Consider the following 22,652-nt stretch of genomic DNA (forward strand, 5'->3'; position numbering starts at 1 on the left):
TAAATTTCTCCTAAACTTGTATAGTTTAGGAGATATATCACTGCATCCGCATGTGCCGACATCATCGGCACATGTGCCGTTTCTTCAGCTGCTGTGCCGTTACCGGCGGCTCCTGGGCGCAATGTGCAGGAGTGACGTCATTGCGGCTCCAGCCAATCACAGAGCCAGAGCCCAGTTACCGGGGACCGCTGCAACAGCATTGTTCTAAGGTAAGTATTTCATAATGAGCTATAATGCGATGCATACTAGGTCATTATGCCATTGTCTTGCAGCGTTTTTTTTTTAAATCTGGGTTTACAACCACTTTAATCACCGCTGGGTTTTTTATTTTTTACTACAAAAACTAAAAAATATCAAGAATTTTGAAAAAAAGTACTGATTTGCTGCACTGATGGGTACTGAAGAGGCGGCACTGATGGGCACTGAAGAGGCGGCACTGATGAGGAGGCACTAATTAGCAGCACTGATAGGTGGCACTGATATGCAACACTGATGCGCATTGAAAGGCGGAACTGATGGGCACTGATAGGCAGCACTGATGGGTGGCACTGATGGGCACTGAAAAGCAGCACTGATTGGCCTCACTGATGGGCACAGACTGGTGTCACTGATGGGCACAGAGTGGCATCACTAATGGGCACTGCTAGGACTGCATTGATATCAGGGCACTGATGATCAGTGCCCTGATTATCTGAGGTGAGGAGATCCAATAAACGGCACTTTCTTGTTTTTATGTGATCAGCTGTGATTGGACACAGATGATCACATGGGCAAAGAGCCGTACCGTGTCCCAGTTCACAGCTAAACTGGGCGCCGTCATATGATGTCCCAGAATGGAAGCCGCACCGCTCATTTGACAGTGGACGGGTGGCAAGTGGTTAACAATGGTCACTGCAGTCTCCCAAGCAACAATATGGAGTGCTCCATCATGACATATAAAATAATAAAACCAGGGAAAACCCATATAGTGTAGAACAAGTTTAAAAAAGAAGTTAGCCACTCACAAGATATAAAGCATTGAGCATTTTATCTCAAGCATTGAGATAAAAAATACCGGTCCCGGGATCCGATCCGACCTACTCGTGGTTTAGCTGTCGGCTAATTGCAAGCTCCTATCTCTCCACAGTGACTCACCTATTGATGATATCATGCACGTCAGTCCTGCTTACTTAAGCTGTCCAGCCCAGATGATCTCTGCCTTCGCCTTGGTCACATCTCTAGAGACGTTCTCCTGTATTCCTGTTAAAGACTTGCTTGGCTGAGCTTCCTTCTGGCTCCAGATTCTGCTTGCTGTTCTACTACGCTGATCTCTGGCTCCCTGACGTTTAGGCTTGTCTGACTATCCGTTCCGGTTCCTGAACTCTGGCTATATTTTGACTACATTTACTCTGTTTACCTTTTTTTATTATTATTATTAAACAAGTGTGATTTAACTGTACTTCTGTCTCGGTCTGATTCATGGTTTCTGACATTTGAACATGCATGGTGACGTCACAAGTGTAAACACCCTACGTGTTATGTCAAAATTGAAGTCATCGGGGCATGGACATGGCGTGGATAGCTTCTTTTGTAAGTCTTTTTTTTTTTTTTTTTTTTTAAGGAGTCCAAATGTTCTCGTAAGAATCCATTTTATCTTAACCTCCCTGGCGGTATTCCCGAGTCTGGCTCGGGGGTGATTTTTCATACCAAAAGCGGTATCCCCGAGCCAGACTCGGGCTTGCATCGCAGGATCCAGGAAGAGTTTACTTACCTTGTCCCCTGGTTCCTGCGATGTCTCTCCGCTGTGATCGGCGAGCCGCTGTGTCTCGCTCGATTCACAGTGCCGAGCTCCGTTCCCTGCGAGCGTTGCGACGCACGGGGACGGAGTTCGGCGGTAAATTCAAAAGTGAAACACACAGTATAGATACAGTATACTGTAATCTTACAGATTACAGTACTGTATCAAATAATGACACATCCCCTTTGTCCCTAGTGGTCTGCCCAGTGTCCTGCATGCAGTTTTATATGTATAAAACTGTTCTTTCTGCCAGGAAACTGGAGATTGTGCACAGCAACCAAAACTGTCTCTTTACATCAAAAGTGGTTTTAGACCAGCTAGAAAAAAGCGATAATAAATTATAATCACTTGCAGAATTGAGCGATAGTGATTTGTGAGGAGATCCGTCATCAAACACTAAAAGTAACAAAAGCTACAATTCTGCAACTGAGCAAATTTCAGTGTTTTTGATTTGATTACATTATTATATAATTTGTATTATTATTATATTATTATTTGTTATAATTATTTATAGTTATTTATTATATTATAATTTTTTATTTCGGTTTTCAAACTTTATCATACCCGGGATGTCTACTAGACTCTTGTTTGGACAGATTTAAGTGAACTATTCCTAAGAATTACAGGCCTACAATATAAAACGCCAAATTTCTGTGCAAAATAATGGTACCGCTTTCAGCACCTAAAATCTGAAATAATCATACCGCCAGGGAGGTTAAGGTGGAGGTACACTTGGGTGACTTGGGACTTTAACACTTTGTTTTTTGTTTTGTTTTTTGGACACATTAGACTGATCACATTGGATTTAATTTTCTGGACCCAATATATAACTTTCTTTTAGATTTATTTTTTCACTGATTTTAGGTTGATTGCATTAGTCATTAGCGTGGCAAAGATTTATGTGTATATTTTGGTTTACAATCCACTGATTGTTCTTTTGCCAGCTGCTTTTTTTTTTTTTTTTGATCTGCCAGCGCGATATTTGTTTACAGTCAAGAAAAATTGCCCCACAGAGACAAAAAAAGTAATTAAAATAGTTTTGACCCAGCTTCATTATCCACTATTCTGCTTTCTCTTCTGCCTGTTTTTTTTTCCCCATCTTCCTGTTTCACACTAATTTGTATGCTATATGCAGAGCCCTTACTGACTCAACCAAGGCTTTTATTATGTTTCATGCTGGATGTTCTCTGCCTCGGAATAGTGAGTACGGTAATTTGTTTTGTTGAACAATGCTTTCCGTGAAATATTACCTAGGCTAACCGTTGTCAGGTAAACAAAACTCGCTGCATTTTTCTTTGACTGTCTACTATTTTTTAAATCTCAAATAAAAATGAAACAAGAAAAAAAAAGTTTTAGCTTTACATATACAGGTGCATCTTATAAAATTAGAATATCATCAAAAAGTTATTTTATTTCAGCAATTCAATTCAAAAAGTGAAACTAATTTCCTTTTATTTAATTTTGATGATTATTGCTTACAGCTAGTGAAAACCCCAAATTCTGTATCTCAGAAAATTAGAATATTACATAAGACCAATGAAAAAAAAGGATTTTTAATAAAGAAATGTTGGCTTACTGAAAAGTATGCCAATGTACAGTATAGTATGCACTCAATACTTTTTTATCGGGGCTCTTTTGCATGAATTACTGCATCAATGTGGCGTGGCATGGAGGCGATCAGCCTGTGGCTCTGCTGAGGTGTTATGGAAGCCCAGGTTGCTTTGATAGCGGCCTTCAGCTCATCTTCATTGTTGGGTCTGGTGTCCCTTATCTTTCTCTTGACAATACTCCACTGATTCTCTATGGGGTTTAGGTCAGGTGAGTTTGCTGGCCAATCAAGCACAGTGATACCATGATCATTAAACCAGGTATTGGTACTTTTGGCAGTGTGGGCAGGTGCCAAGTCCTGCTGGAAAATGAAATCAGCATCTTCATGAAGCTGGTCAGCAGAGGGAAGCATTAAGTGCTCTAGAATTTCCTGCTAAAGGGCTGCGCTAACTTTGGACTTGAAAAAACACAGTGGACCAACTCCAGCAGATGTCATGGCTACCAAATCATCTTGGGCTGTGAAAAATGTTGTATTTCATTAGGAAATCAAGGTCCCAGAGTCTGTAGGAAGAGTGGAGAGGCACAGAATTCAAGTTGCATGAGGTCCAGTATGACGTTTCCACAGTCAGTGATGATTTGGGGAGCCAAGCCATCTGCTGGTGTTGGTCCATTGTATTATATCAAGTCCAAAGTCAGCGCAGCCATCTACCAGGAAATTCTAGAGTTCTTCATGCTTCCCTCTGCTGACCAGCTTTACGGAGATGCTGATTTCATTTTCCAGTAGGACTTGGCACCTGCCCACACTGTCAAAAGTATGAATACCTGGTTTAATGATCATGGTGTCATTGTGCTTGATTGGTTAGCAAACTCACCTGACTTAAACCCCATAGAGAATCTGTGGGGTATTGTCAAAAGGAAGATGAGAGACACCAGACCCAACATAGCAGGTGAGCTGAAGGCTGCTATCAAAGCAACCCAGGCTTCACTAACACCTCAGCAGTGCCACAGGCTGATCGCCTCCATGCCACGCCACATTGATGCAGTAGTTCATGCAAAAGGAGACCCGACCAAGTGCATACTATACTGTACATGGACATACTTTTCAGTAAGCCAACATTTCTGTATTAAAAATCTTTTTGTATTGGTCTTATGTAATATTATAATATTCTGAGATACTGAATGTTGGGTTTTCACTAGCTGTAATCCATAATAATCAAACTTAAAAGAAAGAAATGCGTGAAATATATCACTCTGTGTGTAATTTATGTATATAAAATATATGAGTTTAACTTTTTGAATTGAATTACTGAACTAAATTAACTTTTTGATGATATTCTAATTTTATGAGATGCAGCTGTATATTTACACACAAACTAACCCATATCAACTGACTCCTTACCTTCTCTCCTTAGCTATTTTCTTTGGCTGATTGTTTTTCATATGTGAACAGTTATCATTTTGTGCTCATTTAATTCCTTAATGTAAGTAGTGTCACAATAATAATAGTAATAATAATATAAAGTTTCTATTTAATTTTGACTTAACTTTGCCATATTTTATACCAGGAGGGAAATTTTAGTGTCATTATATATCTGTCACCTCCAGTATTTGCTAATATTTAACTTAGCTTATTTAGTAATGTAAAGTAAGATAATCATATAGACACCATGTAATAATAATTATATGGACCAATCTGAGTCCATCTGATTAATTCACTACACTCTCTGAATACCGTAAAAATACAATATGGAAAATGGTTAGTGAATTTTAGTGAATAGGAACCGCTCTTTGCTCTGCCCCCCTCGCACTCTCCGGAGTGCTGGGCTGCGGAGGGGACGGAAGTGGCCAGCTCAGGCTTTCAGTGGCTTGCTGAGAGGCTGAGCTGGGTGATGGTCCAGGCTTGTTGGCGGATCCTGACTTCATTGTCGTGATCGTGCCCGAGCCTGGACCAGCTCTGTTAAGTCAGCCGACAGCGGCTTCATCCCGTTGTCTGCTGAAAATGGGTCACAGGGATGCAGAATGAACTGCACTCCTGTGATCCATAGGAAAAGTACAAGCTTTGGGTGTACTTCTCCTTTAGGTCACAAGGATGGCTATTAATCACTTCAGCCCCGGAAGAATTTATCCCCTTCCTGACCAGATCGTTTTTTGTGATTCTGCACTGCGTCGCTTTAACTGACAATTGCGTGGTCGTGCAATGTTGTACCCAAACAAAATTGACGTCCTTTTTTTCCCACAAATAGAGTTTTCTTTTGGTGGTATTTGATCACCTCTGCGGTTTTTAATTTTGCGCTATAAACAAAAAAAGAGCGACAATTTTGAAAAAAACACAATATTTTGTACTTTTTGCTATAATAAATATCCCCATTTTTTTTTAAAAAAAAGCACATTTTTTTCTCGGTTTAGGCTGATATGTATTCTTCTACATAATTTTGGTAAAAAAAATCACAATAAGCGTATATTGATTGGTTTGCACAATAGTTATAGTGTCTACAAAATAGGGGATAGATTTATAGTATTTTTATTATTTTTTTTTTTTTACTAGTAATGGCGGCGATCTGTGAGTTTTTTCATGACTGCGACATTATTGTGGACACATCAGACAATTTTGACACATTTTTGGAACCATTGGCAGTAATACAGCGATCAGTCCGATTAAAAATACATTGATTACTGTAAAAATTTTACTGGCAGTGAGGGGGTTAACACTAGGGCGCGGTGAAGGGGTTAACTGTGTTCCCTGCTACGTGATTCTAACTGAAGGGGGAGGGACTAACTACAGGAAGTGACAGATCGTGGTTCCTAGCCAACAGGAACACACAATCTGTCACTCCTGTCAGAACAGAACAGGGAAGTGTGTGTTTACACACACTCATCCCTGTTCTGTGTCTCCTGGTCACGATCACAACCGGCGGCCACGAGCATCGGCACCCCCGCTATACAGCAGGCCCGCGCGCACCTGCTATCTGGACCCCACAAGCCAACGTACAGCTACGTGGTTTCACGCAGGGGAGCCAACCTGCCGCAGTATAACTGCGACAGCTGGTCCGGAAGTGGTTAATTTTCAAAGACATGTCTGCTACACACATAGCTATACCTGGACACAGGGCTGTCTTTAACGCGAGGCAAATGCCCTGGTCCCTGTCTTTGCTGTGGGGCCCAAAGCAGCTACCCTTTGGGGCCGCGATGATGGCAAGGCAGAGTGCACTGGAGACATGGGAGGCAGCGCTGTAATCCCGAGCCAGCAGAGAAGGGGGGGGCAAGAGCTCCACTAATGCTCTGACCCCGTCCCATGCAGTATGTATACTTGGGAGGGAGGCAGAACTGTATTCCCCAGCCAGCAGAGAGGGGGCGGCGCGGGGCCGGGCGCTCCACTGACGTTCTGACCCCGCCCCATGCAGTCTGTATATTTGGGAGGGAATGGCTGCAGTAGGAGCAGAGCGCAGAGTGGGAGCTCTGCCCCCAGACATCTGAAAGTGCACGGTGAGCCCGGCTGGCCAGTTATGTCACCCCCCCCTAGACTGCCTGACTGCTATCCTAAAAACTGAGCTGTTGTTCAGCTGTAAAGCTGTGCATTGCTGAAAGGTCTCTAGTCATCTCCTGTAGTATGTGCGCAGTCTCTGAGCATCTCCTGTAGTTTGTGCGCAGTTACTGACCCTCTCCTGTAGTTATGTGTGTAGTCTCTGACCCTCTCCTGTAGTTATGTGTGTAGTCTCTGACCATCTCCTGTAGTATGTGCGCAGTCTCTGAGCATCTCCTGTAGTTTGTGCGCAGTCTCTGACCCTCTCCTGTAGTATATGCCCAGTCTCTGATCCTCTCCTGTAGTATGTGCGCAGTTTCTGAGCATCTGCTGTAGTATGTGCGCAATCTCTGAGCATCTCCTGTAGTATGTGCGCAGTCTCTGAGCATCTCCTGTAGTATGTGTGCAGTCTCTGACTATCTCCTGCAGTATGTGCGCAGTCTCTGACTATCTCCTGTAGTTTGTCTGCAGTGTCTGAGTATCTCCTGAAGTCTGTCTGCAGTCACTGAGTATCTCCTGTGGTATGTGCACAGTCTCTGACCATCTCCTGTAGTCTGTCTGCAGTCTCTGACCATCTCCTGTGGTATGTGAGCAGTCTCTGACCTTCTCCTGTAGTATGTGCGCAGTCTCTGACCATTTCCTGTAGCATGTGCGCAGTCTCTGACCATCTCCTACAGTATGTCTGCAGTCTATGACCGTCTCCTGCAGTATGTTCGCAGTCTATGACCATCTCCTGTAGTAAGTCTGTAGTCTCTGACCATCTCCTGCAGTATGTCTGCAGTTTCTAATCGTCTCCTGCAGTTTGTCTGCAGTTTCCGATCGTCTCCTGCAGTATGACTGCAGTCTCTGATTGTCTCCTACAGTATGTCTGCAGTCTCTGACCGTCTCCTGCAGGATGTCTGCAGTCTCTGACCATCTCCTGCAGTGTGTCTGCAGTCTCTCGTCATCTCCAGCAGTGTGTCCGCATGTCTGCAGTCTCTCACCATCTCCTGTAGTGTGTCTGCAGTCTCTCACCCTCTCCTGTAGTATGTGCATTAATGTGCTGCTTTACTTGGTCAAATATTTGGGATCGCTCCACTGTTTAGTGAGTGGTAATGATGTTCAATAACATGTGTCAATCAATCAGTGAACAGTAGTGTTCTGCTGTAATCTCTAGCAACTAGTCAGTTAGCAGTAATGATGTGCAGTAACCTCTAGCAACCAATCAGTGAGTGGTAATGATGTGCTGTAACCTCTAGCAACCAATCGGTGACCAATAATGTTGTGCTGTAACCTCTAGCAACCAATCAGTAAGTGGTAATGATGTGCTGTAATCTACAGCAACCAATCAGCGAGTGATAATAATGTGTAGTAACCTCTAGCAACCAACTAGCAAGCAGAAATGATGTGTTGTAACCTCTAGCAACCAGTCAGTGAGAGGTAATGATGCTCTGTTACCTCTGTCAACCAATTGCAATCGCTGCATGATCTGCTACAGCAAACTGATTTTGAGTCCGATTTTAAAGACGGTCCTGCCTGACTAGAAGTACCTGTTTCATAACTGAGTATGGTAGCTGGTATTTTGCTGATCAACAGCATGTAGGGCAACGCACCCTTACACTTTCCTCCCTAAATTTCTTAACTTTTGACAACCCTTAAAGTGGATCTAAAGGAAGAAACACTTACCTATGGTCCGATGCCCACAAGGTCCCTCGGCATCATCGGCATCTTCTCCCTGGCTTCTTCCAGGTGCCAGTTTTTGGCCTTCTTGATTTTCTGGCACAGGTCAACATCAATAGTACACTGGCACTGTGCCTGAAATGTAAATGCATGTGCAGCTCCACCTACATTTCTCAGAGGACTGCAAACAGACAAGTAATTTCATCTTTTGCACATATGCTTAGCTTCCTTTAGTCAATCTCTTCACTGCAGTTAGAATTTTCAAACAGAGTGGCAATATCTGCACTGAGTGCCTATATGGAAGTAAGGTGGTATTAAAACCCTTTACCTGATGATTGTTAGTTTCGGTGACTTTGACATCCAAGGATCCAGTTAATACAGCATACCAGCTTGTGCCAATATCACCCTGGCGATACACTGTAATTAAAAGAGAAACAATGTGTTTTCATAGTCTTTACAAAATGTTATATTCTAACTCTTTAATTTACTGTCTTAAAGTTTCCATGTAACAAATTAAATAAATCAGTTAATGCCATGCTGCAAACAATGCAACTGTGTTAAAATTAGAGCACTCAATATACCTTAAAGTGGTTCTAAAGCCTAAACATTTTTTACCTTAATGCATTCCCTCCCTCACCACCAAGAGAAAGTTCGGGCACATCAAGACCAGACCTTGGCTATACTGATACAGGCTCAGCAGACCCAGGCAGAGCAACTTGAGGTGCAGAGGTGCAGAAGGAGTCCATGAAAACCCAGCTGACTGCTCTAGTGGAGGGTTTGAAGATGGTCATTGCCCCTAGCAACCCAGTGACGGTCATTGCCCCTAACAACCCAGTGACGGTAAGAGTCAGCCATTTCCTACAGAAACGCACACTCCATGATGATATGGAAGCCTTCCTGACCATGATGCATGACCTGTTGCAGCTAGCAATAAGGTGGTTGCAGCCAAAGAGGCTAACAGGACCACTGATAGTGAATTGGGTCATCATGGACCATTACCTGCAGGCACTTCCTATCAAGCTGCAACGTTGGGTCAGGCATGGGGAGCCCCAGATGAAGGACCAACTGGTCGAGGTAGTAGAGCGGTACACTGTGAGTTCAGGATCTGCTAGGACCTGTCAAGCCATGAAGACTCCTGTCAGCGAGGAGATGAAGGCCATCCACAAACCCAGCAACCAGCACTCAGGAGACTCAGGGAGCGACTACTCCAGCATTGTTTCAGCAAGGAGGAAAGATAGCGTGATGTTCTGGCTGTGTCACACCAATGGTCATATGGAGGCTCAGTGTCCCCTGCAGGAAAAATCCATGGAGTGCGGAACTATCTGGAGGCTCTCCTGCCTGACGCTGTCTACCTGGATTTGATGTGCCATCTGGGTAAACCAACGTCATGCCCGGGCATTACTGCATTCAGCTAGTATAGTAACCCTTGCCCATAAAAGGGTGTCTGCAGGTGTGGGCCCTGTAATTAGAACCCTGCAGGTAGTGTATGTACATGGGGACACTACCTGCTGGTAACAGTGACAATAACCATTGCATGTGACGGGGTTACCCAAGAAGTTTGGGGTGGTACAGGATATCACCCAAATAAGAGAAAGAAATAAGAGAAAGGTGATGTCTTTGGTCAAGCAGCATTTGTAGAGGCCACAAGAAGCACAGAGAAAGGTGTACAACTTGTCCTCCAAATTTAGACAGTTCCAGTTTGGGGATCGGGAGGTGCTTATACCCACAATGGAAAGTAAGTTCCTGGTTAGGTGCCAGGGGCCATTGAAGCAGAGGTAGGTGGGGTAAATTATAGAGTACATCCACCTATGATATGAAAACCTTACCAAATCTACCACGTGAAACTATTAAAACCCTGGAAAACTGAAACTAGAGAATGAATAGCAGGGCTAATAACTAAAGTGCTCCCAAATATAAATTACAATTGTGCTCCAATAAAGTGCTCCAATAAAATCATTATAATCCACAATTATATGCAACTAATCAATACTGAGAAATATAAATCAATTATCCTTATTCTTACCCAATACTTGTAAATAATATATCAAAACATCCAAAAGTAAAATACTGAAAGTGATTGTAAAAGGTAATTTTTTAAAATAAACATGTTATACTTTTCTGCTCTATGCAATGGTTTCTCACATAGTAGCCTTGATCCTCCCCTTCCAGTAGTCCCAAGCAAGCGCTCCTGGCTCCTACTCTTCTTAGTTTGGCATCATAGAAAGCTGCTTTCTATTGTGGCACACTTGCAGCCTCGATCCTGAGCCACGCTGTATGTGTACAGACTCCAGCTCCCTCATTACAGGATTTGACTGACAGCAGCAGAAGCCAATGGCTCCCGCTGCTATCAATCTACCCTGTGAGGAGGGAGAGAGCAGAGAGAGCTCAGGTAAGTATACGGTGGGCTGGTGGGGGGAGCTGCACACAGAAGGTTTTTTACCTAAATGCAGAGAATGCATTAAGGTAAAAACAAATGTCTGCCTTTTAGAACCACTTTAAAATAATTAACACTGAGTTCATAAATAATTATTGTGTAGTCCACATCCCGTACTAAGAAATTGCCTAATTAAGTGCAATTGTGATACGTCCTATGTGCAAAACAACTTCTTGTGCTTCTGTGCTAGTGTCACCCTATAGAGTTAAATACTCACCAGATCTCACTTCCGCCATTTGGAGAGCAGGTGGAACGCAAACCGGCGTTAACATGCTTATTCAATGCCAAATTTTATACAATCAATTAAAATATACTGCAGGTTCCTCTATTCTTCTCCATGTGCAAGTCATATTTAGAAGCTGTTAAAGGCGGTGGAGCGCCGTTTTGTTGTCGCTGGATGCCTATCTTCCTAGGCACTTGGGTTTGTGACTGTATTTGAGTGGATTTGAATGGAGCTTCAGAGCCTGATGACAAATCCTGCTGGTTAAGACTTAACAGAGAGTGCTGTGTGACTTCATGTAAAGGGGTGCATGATGTTCTGGTGGGTGAGTTGCGTATCTACACCTTGGTGAAGAGGAGAGCACAATCACTCATTTGGTATTAAACTATCACACGTTTGGACGCTGATTTTGGATTTTTTCATATTCATTTGGAATATATATACTGTATATATTTTATGGACACTTACGGTAATTTTATATTGAATGGTAAAAGTGTTGCACACACATATTGTTTAGTGAAAAGAAGAGCACACAATTCTTCTTTTGGCACTTTTATATACATTTTCAGCATAGAGTATAAAAGGATTTTTTTCTGTACAGTGTTAGTGCTCTAATATGGGATATTGAGAGTGCAGTTATTCATTTAATCTATAGCTATTTTCTCCTTGGCAGGAAGTTTCGTTTAGTGCCAGACCATGCTCTACTGACCTGGATGAGACAGAACAGACACATGAATGCTAATGTAACCAGATACAAGAGTTCAAATTAGTGATAAAACACAGGCCTGGAAAGCAACATCAGAATGCACATGCCCTCTCTAGGGTACACTGTAGGGTGTCCCCTATTGCCTCTGACATCAGGGATGGGTTCTGGAAGGCAGGTATGTTTCCCCATTGTTTTGGTTGTGGTCCCTTTAAGGGGGACAAGAGACAGGAGTACTTAAGGATTCTAAACTATGCAGGGTGAGAGGTTCCAGGGTGATCCGGTATTAAGGGTAAAACGGATTTACATTTTCCCCAGGATTGTTAAATCCTGGAGGGAGACCTGGAATGTGGAAGCTCAAGAGATTTTGGGTGGGAAAGAGCCTCCAACCCTGATGAAAAGGACTTTGGTCTGGGAAGGATTAACACATGTGTTGGGGAGAGCTGAAATGGCCAGGAAACTGTCAGCAGGTGTTCCATGAAGTGTGAGTAGATCAGGACATAACTATGTGAGGATTGTTAGCTGGTTTGTTGCTGAGGCACTGCTGCTGAGCTCCTGTGGCTTGTCTGGACCCTGAAGTAGATAGGGACCCTAAACCCTGGTGTGGGACTTTTTCTTTGTTTTGTGTTCCCGGAGTGTGGCGGAGTGTATATTGTATACATATACATTGAAGAAACTTGATACATTTTTCTTATTGTTAAACCAGTTCACCTTTAGAACATGTTATACCCTAAATACAGGTGTAACATGCAAAATGTTTTAGCATTCCATCCGCCCCCCCCCCACCCCCTGAGATGTTTCCCTAGACAGCAGGTAGGGGTTACGCTCCCCCACAGCTTCTATCACACTTAAAATCGGAGTCTCCACCCACATAGCTGCATCATTCATTCCCAGGATTTGTGAATTAAATCTCTACAAGTCCCTTCTGTCACTGCAGCAGATGGACTTATAGTTCTCATTGGATTTTGGATTACAAGTGTGTTCATCAACACACCCGCAGTCCACTGACACTTCCTGCAACTATCTGAAAGACCATACAGAGGTACAGGCAGAAAGCTGGAGGGCGTCTACAGGAGTCTGACATTGCACAAGCAATCCACTGATCACAGGTGCAATGCTCATGTGAGAAAAAATAATAAAAGTCCATTTTTTTCTGCAAAAATATGTGCAATAAATATTATTTGTTCCCCAAAGGTAAACTTAGCCTTTAATATATTGCATTTCTGCACATTCAATGTTGAGAAAACATACTTTGCGATTTTAAACTCTAATGTACCTCATGTAAAAATGCTTAATTATACAGTAAAAGGGTTTGCTATGTACTGTAGATGCTGGGAAAATGCTTTATATTTTAAACTTCAAACATACTGTTGATTTTCCAACAGTTAATTTCCATCATTTGTAACATAACATACTGTACGCTAATTGTTGTAAAGAAAAATAATGTTTTACACCATATAATTTAAGTAATTATTAGCCCATATCATTTAAAATTCCTGAAATACTCCATTTGTTTAGCTAATTTTGTAGTTGCTCTCTATTGTATACAAATTCACATTTATTGTAATGGTTTATGTTCAGTAGCGCTAGGTGCAAATTATGTTATTAACTGTGTTTTTGAGCATATGTTTCTAAATACATTGAGGGGAAAAAAGTATTTGATCCCCTGCTGATTTTGTAAGTTTGCCCACTGACAAAGAAATGATCAGTCTATAATTTTAATGGTAGGTTTATTTTAACAGTGAAAGACAGAATAACAACAAAAATCCAAGCATTTTGAGTGAAATAATTATTTGACCCTGTCGCAAAACATGATTTAGTACTTGGTGGCAAAACCCTTGTTGGCAATCACAGAGGTCAGACGTTTCTTGTAGTTGGCCACCAGGTTTGCACACATCTCAGGAGGGATTTTGTCCCACTCCTCTTTGCAGATCCTCTCCAAGTCCTTAAGGTTTGGAGGCTGATGTTTGGTAACTTGAACCTTCAGCTTCCTCCACATCTTTTCTATGGGATTAAGGTCTGGAGACTGGCTAGGCCACTCCAAGACCTTAATGTGCTTCTTGAGCCACTCCTTTGTTGCCTTGGTCATGTGTTTTGGGTCATTGTCATGCTGGAATACCCATCCACGACCCATTTTCAATGCCCTGGCTGAGGGAAGGAGGTTCTCACCCAAAGGTTTGATGGCACATGGCGCCGTCCATCGTCCCTTTGATGCGGTGAAGTTGTCCTGTCCCATTATCAGAAAAACACCCCCAAAGCATAATGTTTCCACCTCAATGTTTGAAGGTGGGGATGGTGTTCTTGGGGTCATAGGCAGCACTCCTTCTCCTCCAAACACAGCGAGTTGTGCTGATGCCAAAGAGCTCGACTTTGGCCTCATCTGACCACAACACTTTCACCCAGTTCTCCTCTGAATCATTCAGCTGTTCATTAGCAAACTTCAGACGGGCCTGTACATGTGCTTTTGTTGAGCAAGAGGACCTTGCGGGCACTGCAGGATTTCAATCCTTCACAGCATAGTGTGTTACAAATTGTTTTGTTGGTGACTATGGTCCCAGCTGCCTTCAAATCAATGACAAGATTCTCCCGTGTAGTTATGGGATGATTCCTCACCAAACTCGTGATCATTGAAACTCCACGAGGTGAGATCATCCATGGAGCCTCAGACGGAGGGAGATTGACAGTTATTTTGTGTTTCTTCCATTTGCAAATAATCGCACCAACTGTTGTCACCCTCTCACCAAGCTACTTGGCGATGGTCTTGTAGCCCATTCCAGCCTTGTGTAGGTCTACAATCTTGTCCCTAACATCCTTTGGACAGCTCTTTGGTCTTGGCCATGGTGGAGAGATTGGAATCTGATTGATTGCTTCTGTGCACAGGTCTCTTTTATACAGGTAACAAGGTGAGATTAGGAGCACTCCCGTTACCTGTATAGAAGACACCTGGGAGACAGAAATCTTGCCGATTGATAGGGATCAAATACTTATTTCACTCATTAAAATGAAAATCCATTTATAACTTTTTTTAAATGCATTTTTCTTGATATTTTTGTTGTTATTTTGTCTTTCAATGTTAAAATAAACCTACCATTAAAATTATAGACGGATCATTTTTTTGTCAGTGAGCAAACGTACAAAATCAGCAGGGGATCAAATATTTTTTCCCTCACTGTTCGTGCTTAGACTTGGGGATGAGCTCAAGGTTCAGCCCAAGTACAAATTTGGACCAATCTTTGGCTGTTCAAGAGTTTGTCTGAACACCGGACTTTTAGCCAATTCGATAGGAGCCAAATATCCATATGCATAGTAGACAACATTTAGAAAAAATAATTCCAGGGACACCTTCTTTAGCTGTGTGACCAGCAAACCAGTTTAGGCGGAGAATGTATTTTATTTAGGAGTGGGGCATTGATTTAAAACGACCATATCATTAACCAAATGCCATACTTTAACCAAGCATATAAAAGAAAGTCCTAATTATGGGGCTAAAGAAATACAAAAGTAAACAAAAAAGTATGCAGTGCAGGCAGTAAGAAATGGCAGTGCAGAGTTATGGAGTGCATGGTATGTAGCAGCAGGGTGGTCAGAGAGCAGTATGTAGTGGCAGGGCGGTCAGTGAGCAGTATATAATAGCAGGGCAGTCGAGCAGTCAATGAGCAGTATGTAGTGAGCAGTATGCAGTGGCAGGGTGGTCAGTGAGCAGCATGTAGTGGCAGGGCAGAGAGCAGTATGTAATGGTAGAGCGGACAGTGAGCAGTATGTGGTGGCCGGGTAGAGCAGTGTGTAGTGGCACTGCAGTGAGCAGTATGTAGTGGTGGGGCAGTGAACAGTAGGTAGTTACAGGGCATTTAGTGAGCAGCATGTAGTGGCAGGGCATTCAGTGAGCAGCATGTAGTACCAGGGCAATCAGTAATCGGTATATAGTGGCGGGACAGTCAGTAAGCAGTATTTAATGGCAGGGCAGTCAGTGAAAAGTATATAGTGTCAGGGCAGTCATTGAACAGTATGTAGCGGCAGGGCGGTCAGTAAGCAGTATGTATCGGCAGGGTGGTCAGTGAGCAGTATGTAGTGGCAGAGTGGTCAGTGAGCAGTATGTAGTGGCAGGGTGGTCAGTGAGCAGTATGTAGCGGCAGGGCGGTTAGTGCACAGTATGTAGAGGCAGGGCGGTCAGTGAGCAGTGTTTAGCGGCGGGGCGGTCAGTGAGCAGTATGTAGCAGCAGGGCGGTCAGTGAGCAGTATGTATCGGCAGGGTGGTCAGTGAGCAGTATGTAGTGGCAGAGCGGTCAGTGAGTGGTAAATAGTGGCAGGGCGGTCAGTGAACAATATGTAGCGGCAGGGCGGTCAGTGAACAATATGTAGTGGCAGGGCGGTCAGTGCGCAGTATGTAGCGGCAGGGCGGTCAGTGAGCAGTATGTAGCGGCAGGGCGGTCAGTGAGCAGTGTTTAGCGGCGGGGCGGTCAGTGAGCAGTATGTAGTGGCAGAGTGGTCAGTGAGCAGTATGTAGTGGCAGGGTGGTCAGTGAGCAGTATGTAGCGGCAGGGCGGTTAGTGCACAGTATGTAGAGGCAGGGCGGTCAGTGAGCAGTGTTTAGCGGCGGGGCGGTCAGTGAGCAGTATGTAGCAGCAGGGCGGTCAGTGAGCAGTATGTATCGGCAGGGTGGTCAGTGAGCAGTATGTAGTGGCAGAGCGGTCAGTGAGTGGTAAATAGTGGCAGGACGGTCAGTGAACAATATGTAGCGGCAGGGCGGTCAGTGAACAATATGTAGTGGCAGGGCGGTCAGTGCGCAGTATGTAGCGGCAGGGCGGTCAGTGAGCAGTATGTAGCGGCAGGGCGGTCAGTGAGCAGTATGTAGCGGCAGGGCGGTCAGTGAGCAGTGTTTAGCGGTGGGGCGGTCAGTGAGCAGTATGTAGCGGCAGGGGGGTCAGTGAGCAGTGTGTAGCGGCAGGACAGTCAGTGAGCAGTATGTAGCGGCAGCGTGGTCAGTGAGCAGTATGTAATGGCAGGGTGGTCAGTGAGCAGTATGTAGCGGCAGGGCGGTGAGTAGTATGTAGTGGCAGATTGGTCAGTGAACATTGTGTAGTGTCAGGGCAGTCAGTGAACGTTGTGTAGTGTCAGGGTAGTCATTGAACAGTGTGTAGTGGCAGGGTGGTCAGTGAGCAGTATGTAGTGGCAGGGCCGTCAGTGAGCAGTATGTAGTGGCAGGGTGGTCAATGAGTAGTATATAATGGCAGGGTGATCAGTGAGCAGTATCTAGCGGCAGGGCGGTGAGTAGTATGTAGCGGCAGGGCCGTCAGTGAGCAGTACATAGTGGTAGGGTGATCAGTGAGTAGTATGTAGTGGCAGGCTAGGGCAGTATGTAATGGCAGGGTAGTCAGTGACAGTGAGCAGTATGTAATGGCAGGACAACCAGCACATAGAAGATTTTCAGGACTTTTCCCCTAACCCTACATTGCGGATGTCATATTGGGAGTATATTGGGAGCTGTGTTCCAATTGAAATGAAGGGGACTGCCTGCACTTGGATGCATGGAATACCTGTGCAGGCAAAACATTGCCCTCACACACGTGTACACCTAAGTACGCTCATGTAAACAAGGCCTAAATCTCAACAGGAACTCAGTGATCCAAAACCACACTTTTGTTTGTGTCCCTATTGATGAGATTTCCTCTCTCTTTATTTGCCAATGTCAAGGGGATTAGAAATTAGGGGAATCTCTGGGTCACAGACAGCAATACCAATCTGAAAAAAGGGCAGTATTTGGCTGTTATAATTTAAGGTTTTGGAGCTGCGCATTACTCCCTTTGGGGAAAGAAAACCAGGGGATAGCCAGTAGCTCACTGGGGGGTATGGGCTGGGAAGGCTCTGAATGAGACCAAATACAGCATCCCTCAAATAGCTGACTCACCTCAATAAGATGTGATCCTGGTAACCAGCCAAGCATACAAAAAGGTGAAAAGAGAGCCTCACCTGCAGGAATTACTACGGACCATGCAGCTTATAGATATGGAAACCTTATTACACAAAAATATCAAATGGTAATACAAAAAACACCGGATAAAAATTCCATCACCAACACCTCAGTAAAAAATTAATTCAAATAGATAACGGTTTCTTTTCAAGATGCAGCTGCATCATTAAAATCCACACACATACATATGGCAACATAACATCCCTGGGGTAATAAAGCACCTGACACTATGGTGAAGTGAAATCACTGTTGAAACATCATAGATAAGGAATATTCCCACAGTGTACGGGATGGTTGAGCAAAAATGGGGGCTCTGCGAGTACAGCAAGGGGAGGGGGGGAGCAAGTTTTTCCTATGACCACTGTGGATAGCAACTCCAAGCACTAACGTGCCGTATGTAGTGCAAGTATGTATCCTAAGTCCAAGGTTTACCATAGGGGGGTGAAGCTGGGAAGTGGTAATGCAGTAAGGTCATATATAATTAAAACTGTAACAGTGGTTTGGATATCAGTCCAGCGTAAGCTTTTATTTATACACTCCAAAAAAGCATGGAAGGAAGTGCAGTTATTTGCTATTGCCACTAGCGGCCACCTTAACCATCAACACCACATACAATTCATCTGCAGCTGGCTTTCATCAATCAACTTCAGCCCCATATCGGGGAAGCTTAGAGTTAAAGCAGAGTTCCACCCAAAAATGGAACTTCCGCTTTTCGGAATCCTCCCCCCCTTCGGTGTCACATTTGGCACCTTTCAGGGGGGAGCAGATAGCTGTCTAATCCAGGGATTTGCTCCCACTTCCAGGCCTAGATAGCCGCAGTATCCGCGGATATCTACGCCATGTCCGGCGCCTCCTCCATCCCCCCGCTGTCTTCTGGGAGACACACAGGTCCCAGAACACAGCAGGGACCAGTGGGATCGTGCAGCGCAACTCGCGCATGCGCAGTAGGGAACCAGGCTGTGAAGCCGCAAGGCTACACTTCCTGATTCCCTTAAAAAAGACGGCGGCGCCTCCATCCGAGAGCCGAGGGACGGATCGGCTTCGGGTGCCGACATCGCGGGCGCCCTGGACAGGTAAGTGTCCATATTTTAAAAGTCAGCAGCTGCAGTATTTGTAGCTGCTGACTTTAAGAACTAATTTGGCAGAACTCCGCTTTAAAATGAAAATGAAAAAGGGGCAAATAGGTAGCTGGAGAGAAGCAGGGAAGCATTTTTCTTAAATAGCAAGCCAAGACATTTTTTCAATTTCTCAGTGGCTACTACCAGTAGACCAGGGGCACAGCCATGGGGGCCCCTAGGCCCTAGCATACGCATGCCTACACCTAGGCCTATGGGAGACTGAGATGGTGTATGACTTGTTCGCCTGGCTGAGGGTACATCGACGATGTCCTGATGCTGTGGAAAGGGGATGAGGAACAGCTTGACAAATTCATCCGCATACTGAACAGAAATAATAGGAATATAAAACTAATGTACACAGCGGATCGGGACATTATCCTTCTTGGATCTACAAATATCCATAATAGGAGGAAAAATCAATACCTGTACATACAGGAAACCTACGGCAGCAAATACTTTGCTGCAGGCTTCAAGCCACCATCCAGCATCCCTAATCAAGGGGATCCCAGTGGGTCAGTTCCTGCGAATCCGCATGAACTGTTCACGGGATTGAGACTTCAAGGTGGAGGCGACCAATATGTTTCTGAGAGCCCTCAAGAAAGCACGTAAAAAAGCCTGGCTGCGAGATAGGTGGACCCTACTTTAGGTCAAGCCCAAGCCAACTACTAATATAGGCAGTGATATACCCCTAAGGATAATTCTAAGGATATACCCCTAAGGCCTATGGGGCACAATGGAAACAGGTCAGTAATGTTCTCACCAAACATTGGAACATTCTGACTAAATGTCCAGTGCTGGCAGGGATTGTTGGCCCACGCCCACAACTGGTGGCACGTAGAGCTCGTAATCTCCAGGATGTCTTGGTTCATTCAGAGTACAAGCAAGAAACAACTGGTAACTGGCTAACAAATTTACCCCCCCCCCCCTTGCCACTGCTAAATGTGTAGACATGTCAATAGGACTGATGTGTTCACTGATGCTGGCCACAGTGTAGAGTACCAGATTAAAATTTTCATTAACTGTGCCACTTCAAGGGTAGTCTACATGTTGGAGTGCCCTTTCCATAGGTATTACATAGGTAAAACTAAGCGCCAACTTAGGGTACGTATCGGTGAGCACATCAGGAGCATCAATGGTGCTAACAAGGAGGAGAAAAAGGAGAAGAAAAAGGACCTGTCTCCAGTGGCTGCACACTTCTTTGATTTCCATGGTGGTAAATAAGAGGGAATGAAAGTGAAGGGTATATATACCCTTAACAACACGGAGGGGTGACTACAACACTATTCTCCTACAGAAGGAGAAGATGTGGATCTATTGCCTCAATACACTTGCTCCCACTGGCTTAAACACGGAATGCTACTTTGGGGCATTTCTTGATCGCTAAGACGCCAAGATCGCTAAGACGCCATACTTGGCTGAAAATCTGAAAACCTGATCTAATAGATATATATAAAACACAAAGCGCTGTGATGCTAAATAGCTGATAATTACACATAAAACCAAGTGAGGCTGCTATCAAAAGAGAGTGTTTTCAGAGTCACTTAAAAAGAATAAATAATGATATTTGAAGCGCTTCACAATGTGCATGAAAATGAATATATAAGAATAAATATAAATAGTAAAATAAATCCAGCGGTGAGTAAAAATTCCTAAAAAATCCAGCAATCAAAATAGTGTAAAATTATAAAAAATTAGTGACACCAAATGTGTAAAAAAATTCACATAAAAAATCCACATAAAAATAAATATATAGGGATGTATTCAGAAGGTTCAATTATACAGGTGTAGAATCCTGATTGGTATAGAGCTTTTGATCACTAGCAAAGCTGTTTAAAAACACTTGCTTAATCAAGGTGCTCATTGACCTTCATAGTAACAATGTGCTTTTTGCTTCTATTCACAACCAATGTGAGAATCATAAACAGGCAGATAAGAGAAAAAACCAATCATTGTGCAATAGTTAGGATACCAAGGTACACAGGCAAACTTCAATCCACTCACGTGTGCCTTATAATGATAAGGCATATGCAGGTTTTACTATAGCAGTCAGCCGCCTTAGACAGGAGCAGATTCAGTGCAGTACACTGTGTGATACTGCTGATCTGCACAGAGCGTCCTTGGCTCCTCCCACGCGTTACATCACAGTCACGTGACTTTTTCAAGGATCTTTGAAAAAGTCACGTGACTGTGATGTAACGCGTGGGAGGAGCCAAGGACGCTCTGTGCAGATCAGCAGTATCACACAGTGTACTGCACTGAATCTGCTCCTGTCTAAGGCGGCTGACTGCTATAGTAAAACCTGCATATGCCTTATCATTATAAGGCACATGTGAGTGGATTGAAGTTTGCCTGTGTACCTTGGTATCCTAACTATTGCACAATGATTGGTTTTTTCTCTTATCTGCCTGTTTATGATTCTCACATTGGTTGTGAATAGAAGCAAAAAGCACATTGTTACTATGAAGGTCAATGAGCACCTTGATTAAGCAAGTGTTTTTAAACAGCTTTGCTAGTGATCAAAAGCTCTATACCAATCAGGATTCTACACCTGTATAATTGAACCTTCTGAATACATCCCTATATATTTATTTTTATGTGGATTTTTTATGTGAATTTTTTTACACATTTGGTGTCACTAATTTTTTATAATTTTACACTATTTTGATTGCTGGATTTTTTAGGAATTTTTACTCACCGCTGGATTTATTTTACTATTTATATTTATTCTTATATATTCATTTTCATGCACATTGTGAAGCGCTTCAAATATCATTATTTATTCTGATCTAATAGATGCATATAATTATGAATACTCTCCCTCTAGCAGGCACATTGCCTATTTCCCTTCTTATTGTTTTTGCTTTTGTTTCTACTTGATTTTCATTTTTTTTATTTATGTTTTTTTTATTTTTATTTTTTTACTTTTATTTAATTATTAAATATTAAACCCCCCCCTCCCCAACTCCTCTCCCTCCCTAATAAGGATTACAAGGATTATTATTTAATGCTTCCCTGCTTCTCTCCTGCTACCTATTTGCCCCCTTTTCATTTTTATTTTTACTCTAGGCTTCCCCAATATGGGGTTAAACTAACTAAAGCAAATAACTGCACTTCCTTCCATGCTTTTTGGAGAGTATAAATAAAAGCTCAAACCTACCCCCCCCTCATCCCAGAAGAAGCTCAAGCCGATTGGGTGAAACTAGTCGGTTGTCACCACACCACAAGAATGACGCACTGACGTCACCATCGATGTCGGCTTGCTAGCCCGCACATGCTCATGGGAATCTGTGAGTACCACGGCATTCATTTTAACTAAGGGACGCTGAGACTGCTACGTGACTGGATCACATCAAACTGCACCCACCCCTGACAACACGGCCAGATCCCTGATCCAAATCCAACGGCTGTGCGGGCAGGAAAGCTACAGCCAGTATCCACGCAAGTCCACACTGCTTCCAGGCCGGGTGAGCGCACCTGTTGGTTCATGCACTATACTCCTATGCTGTGTCTTTTTGTATTGCAGTGAACACTGGTCACACTGAGAACAATATCCCATGCTATACGCTGGACTGATATCCAAACCACTGTTACAGTGTTAATTATATATGATCTTACTGCATTACCACTTCCCAGCTTCACCCTCCTGTGGAAAACCTTGGACTTGGGATACATACTTGCACTACATACACGTTAGTGCCTGGAGTT

General features: G+C 43.6%; 1 protein-coding gene across 5 annotated transcripts in view; it reads right to left on the reverse strand.

Moving 5' to 3' along the window:
• Positions 1-22,652, reverse strand: part of RAPGEF4 (Rap guanine nucleotide exchange factor 4) — a 488,280-nt gene that overhangs the window by 419,485 nt on the left and 46,143 nt on the right. For all 5 annotated transcript variants that reach the window (XM_073633880.1, XM_073633882.1, XM_073633881.1 and 2 more), the window contains exon 3: positions 8,833-8,921. In XM_073633880.1, the coding sequence (XP_073489981.1) occupies positions 8,833-8,921 (89 nt within the window). The remainder of the gene's footprint in view (positions 1-8,832; positions 8,922-22,652) is intronic.

This window comes from Aquarana catesbeiana, linkage group LG06, assembly GCF_042186555.1.
Source record: "Aquarana catesbeiana isolate 2022-GZ linkage group LG06, ASM4218655v1, whole genome shotgun sequence".
Classification (NCBI taxonomy): domain Eukaryota; kingdom Metazoa; phylum Chordata; class Amphibia; order Anura; family Ranidae; genus Aquarana; species Aquarana catesbeiana.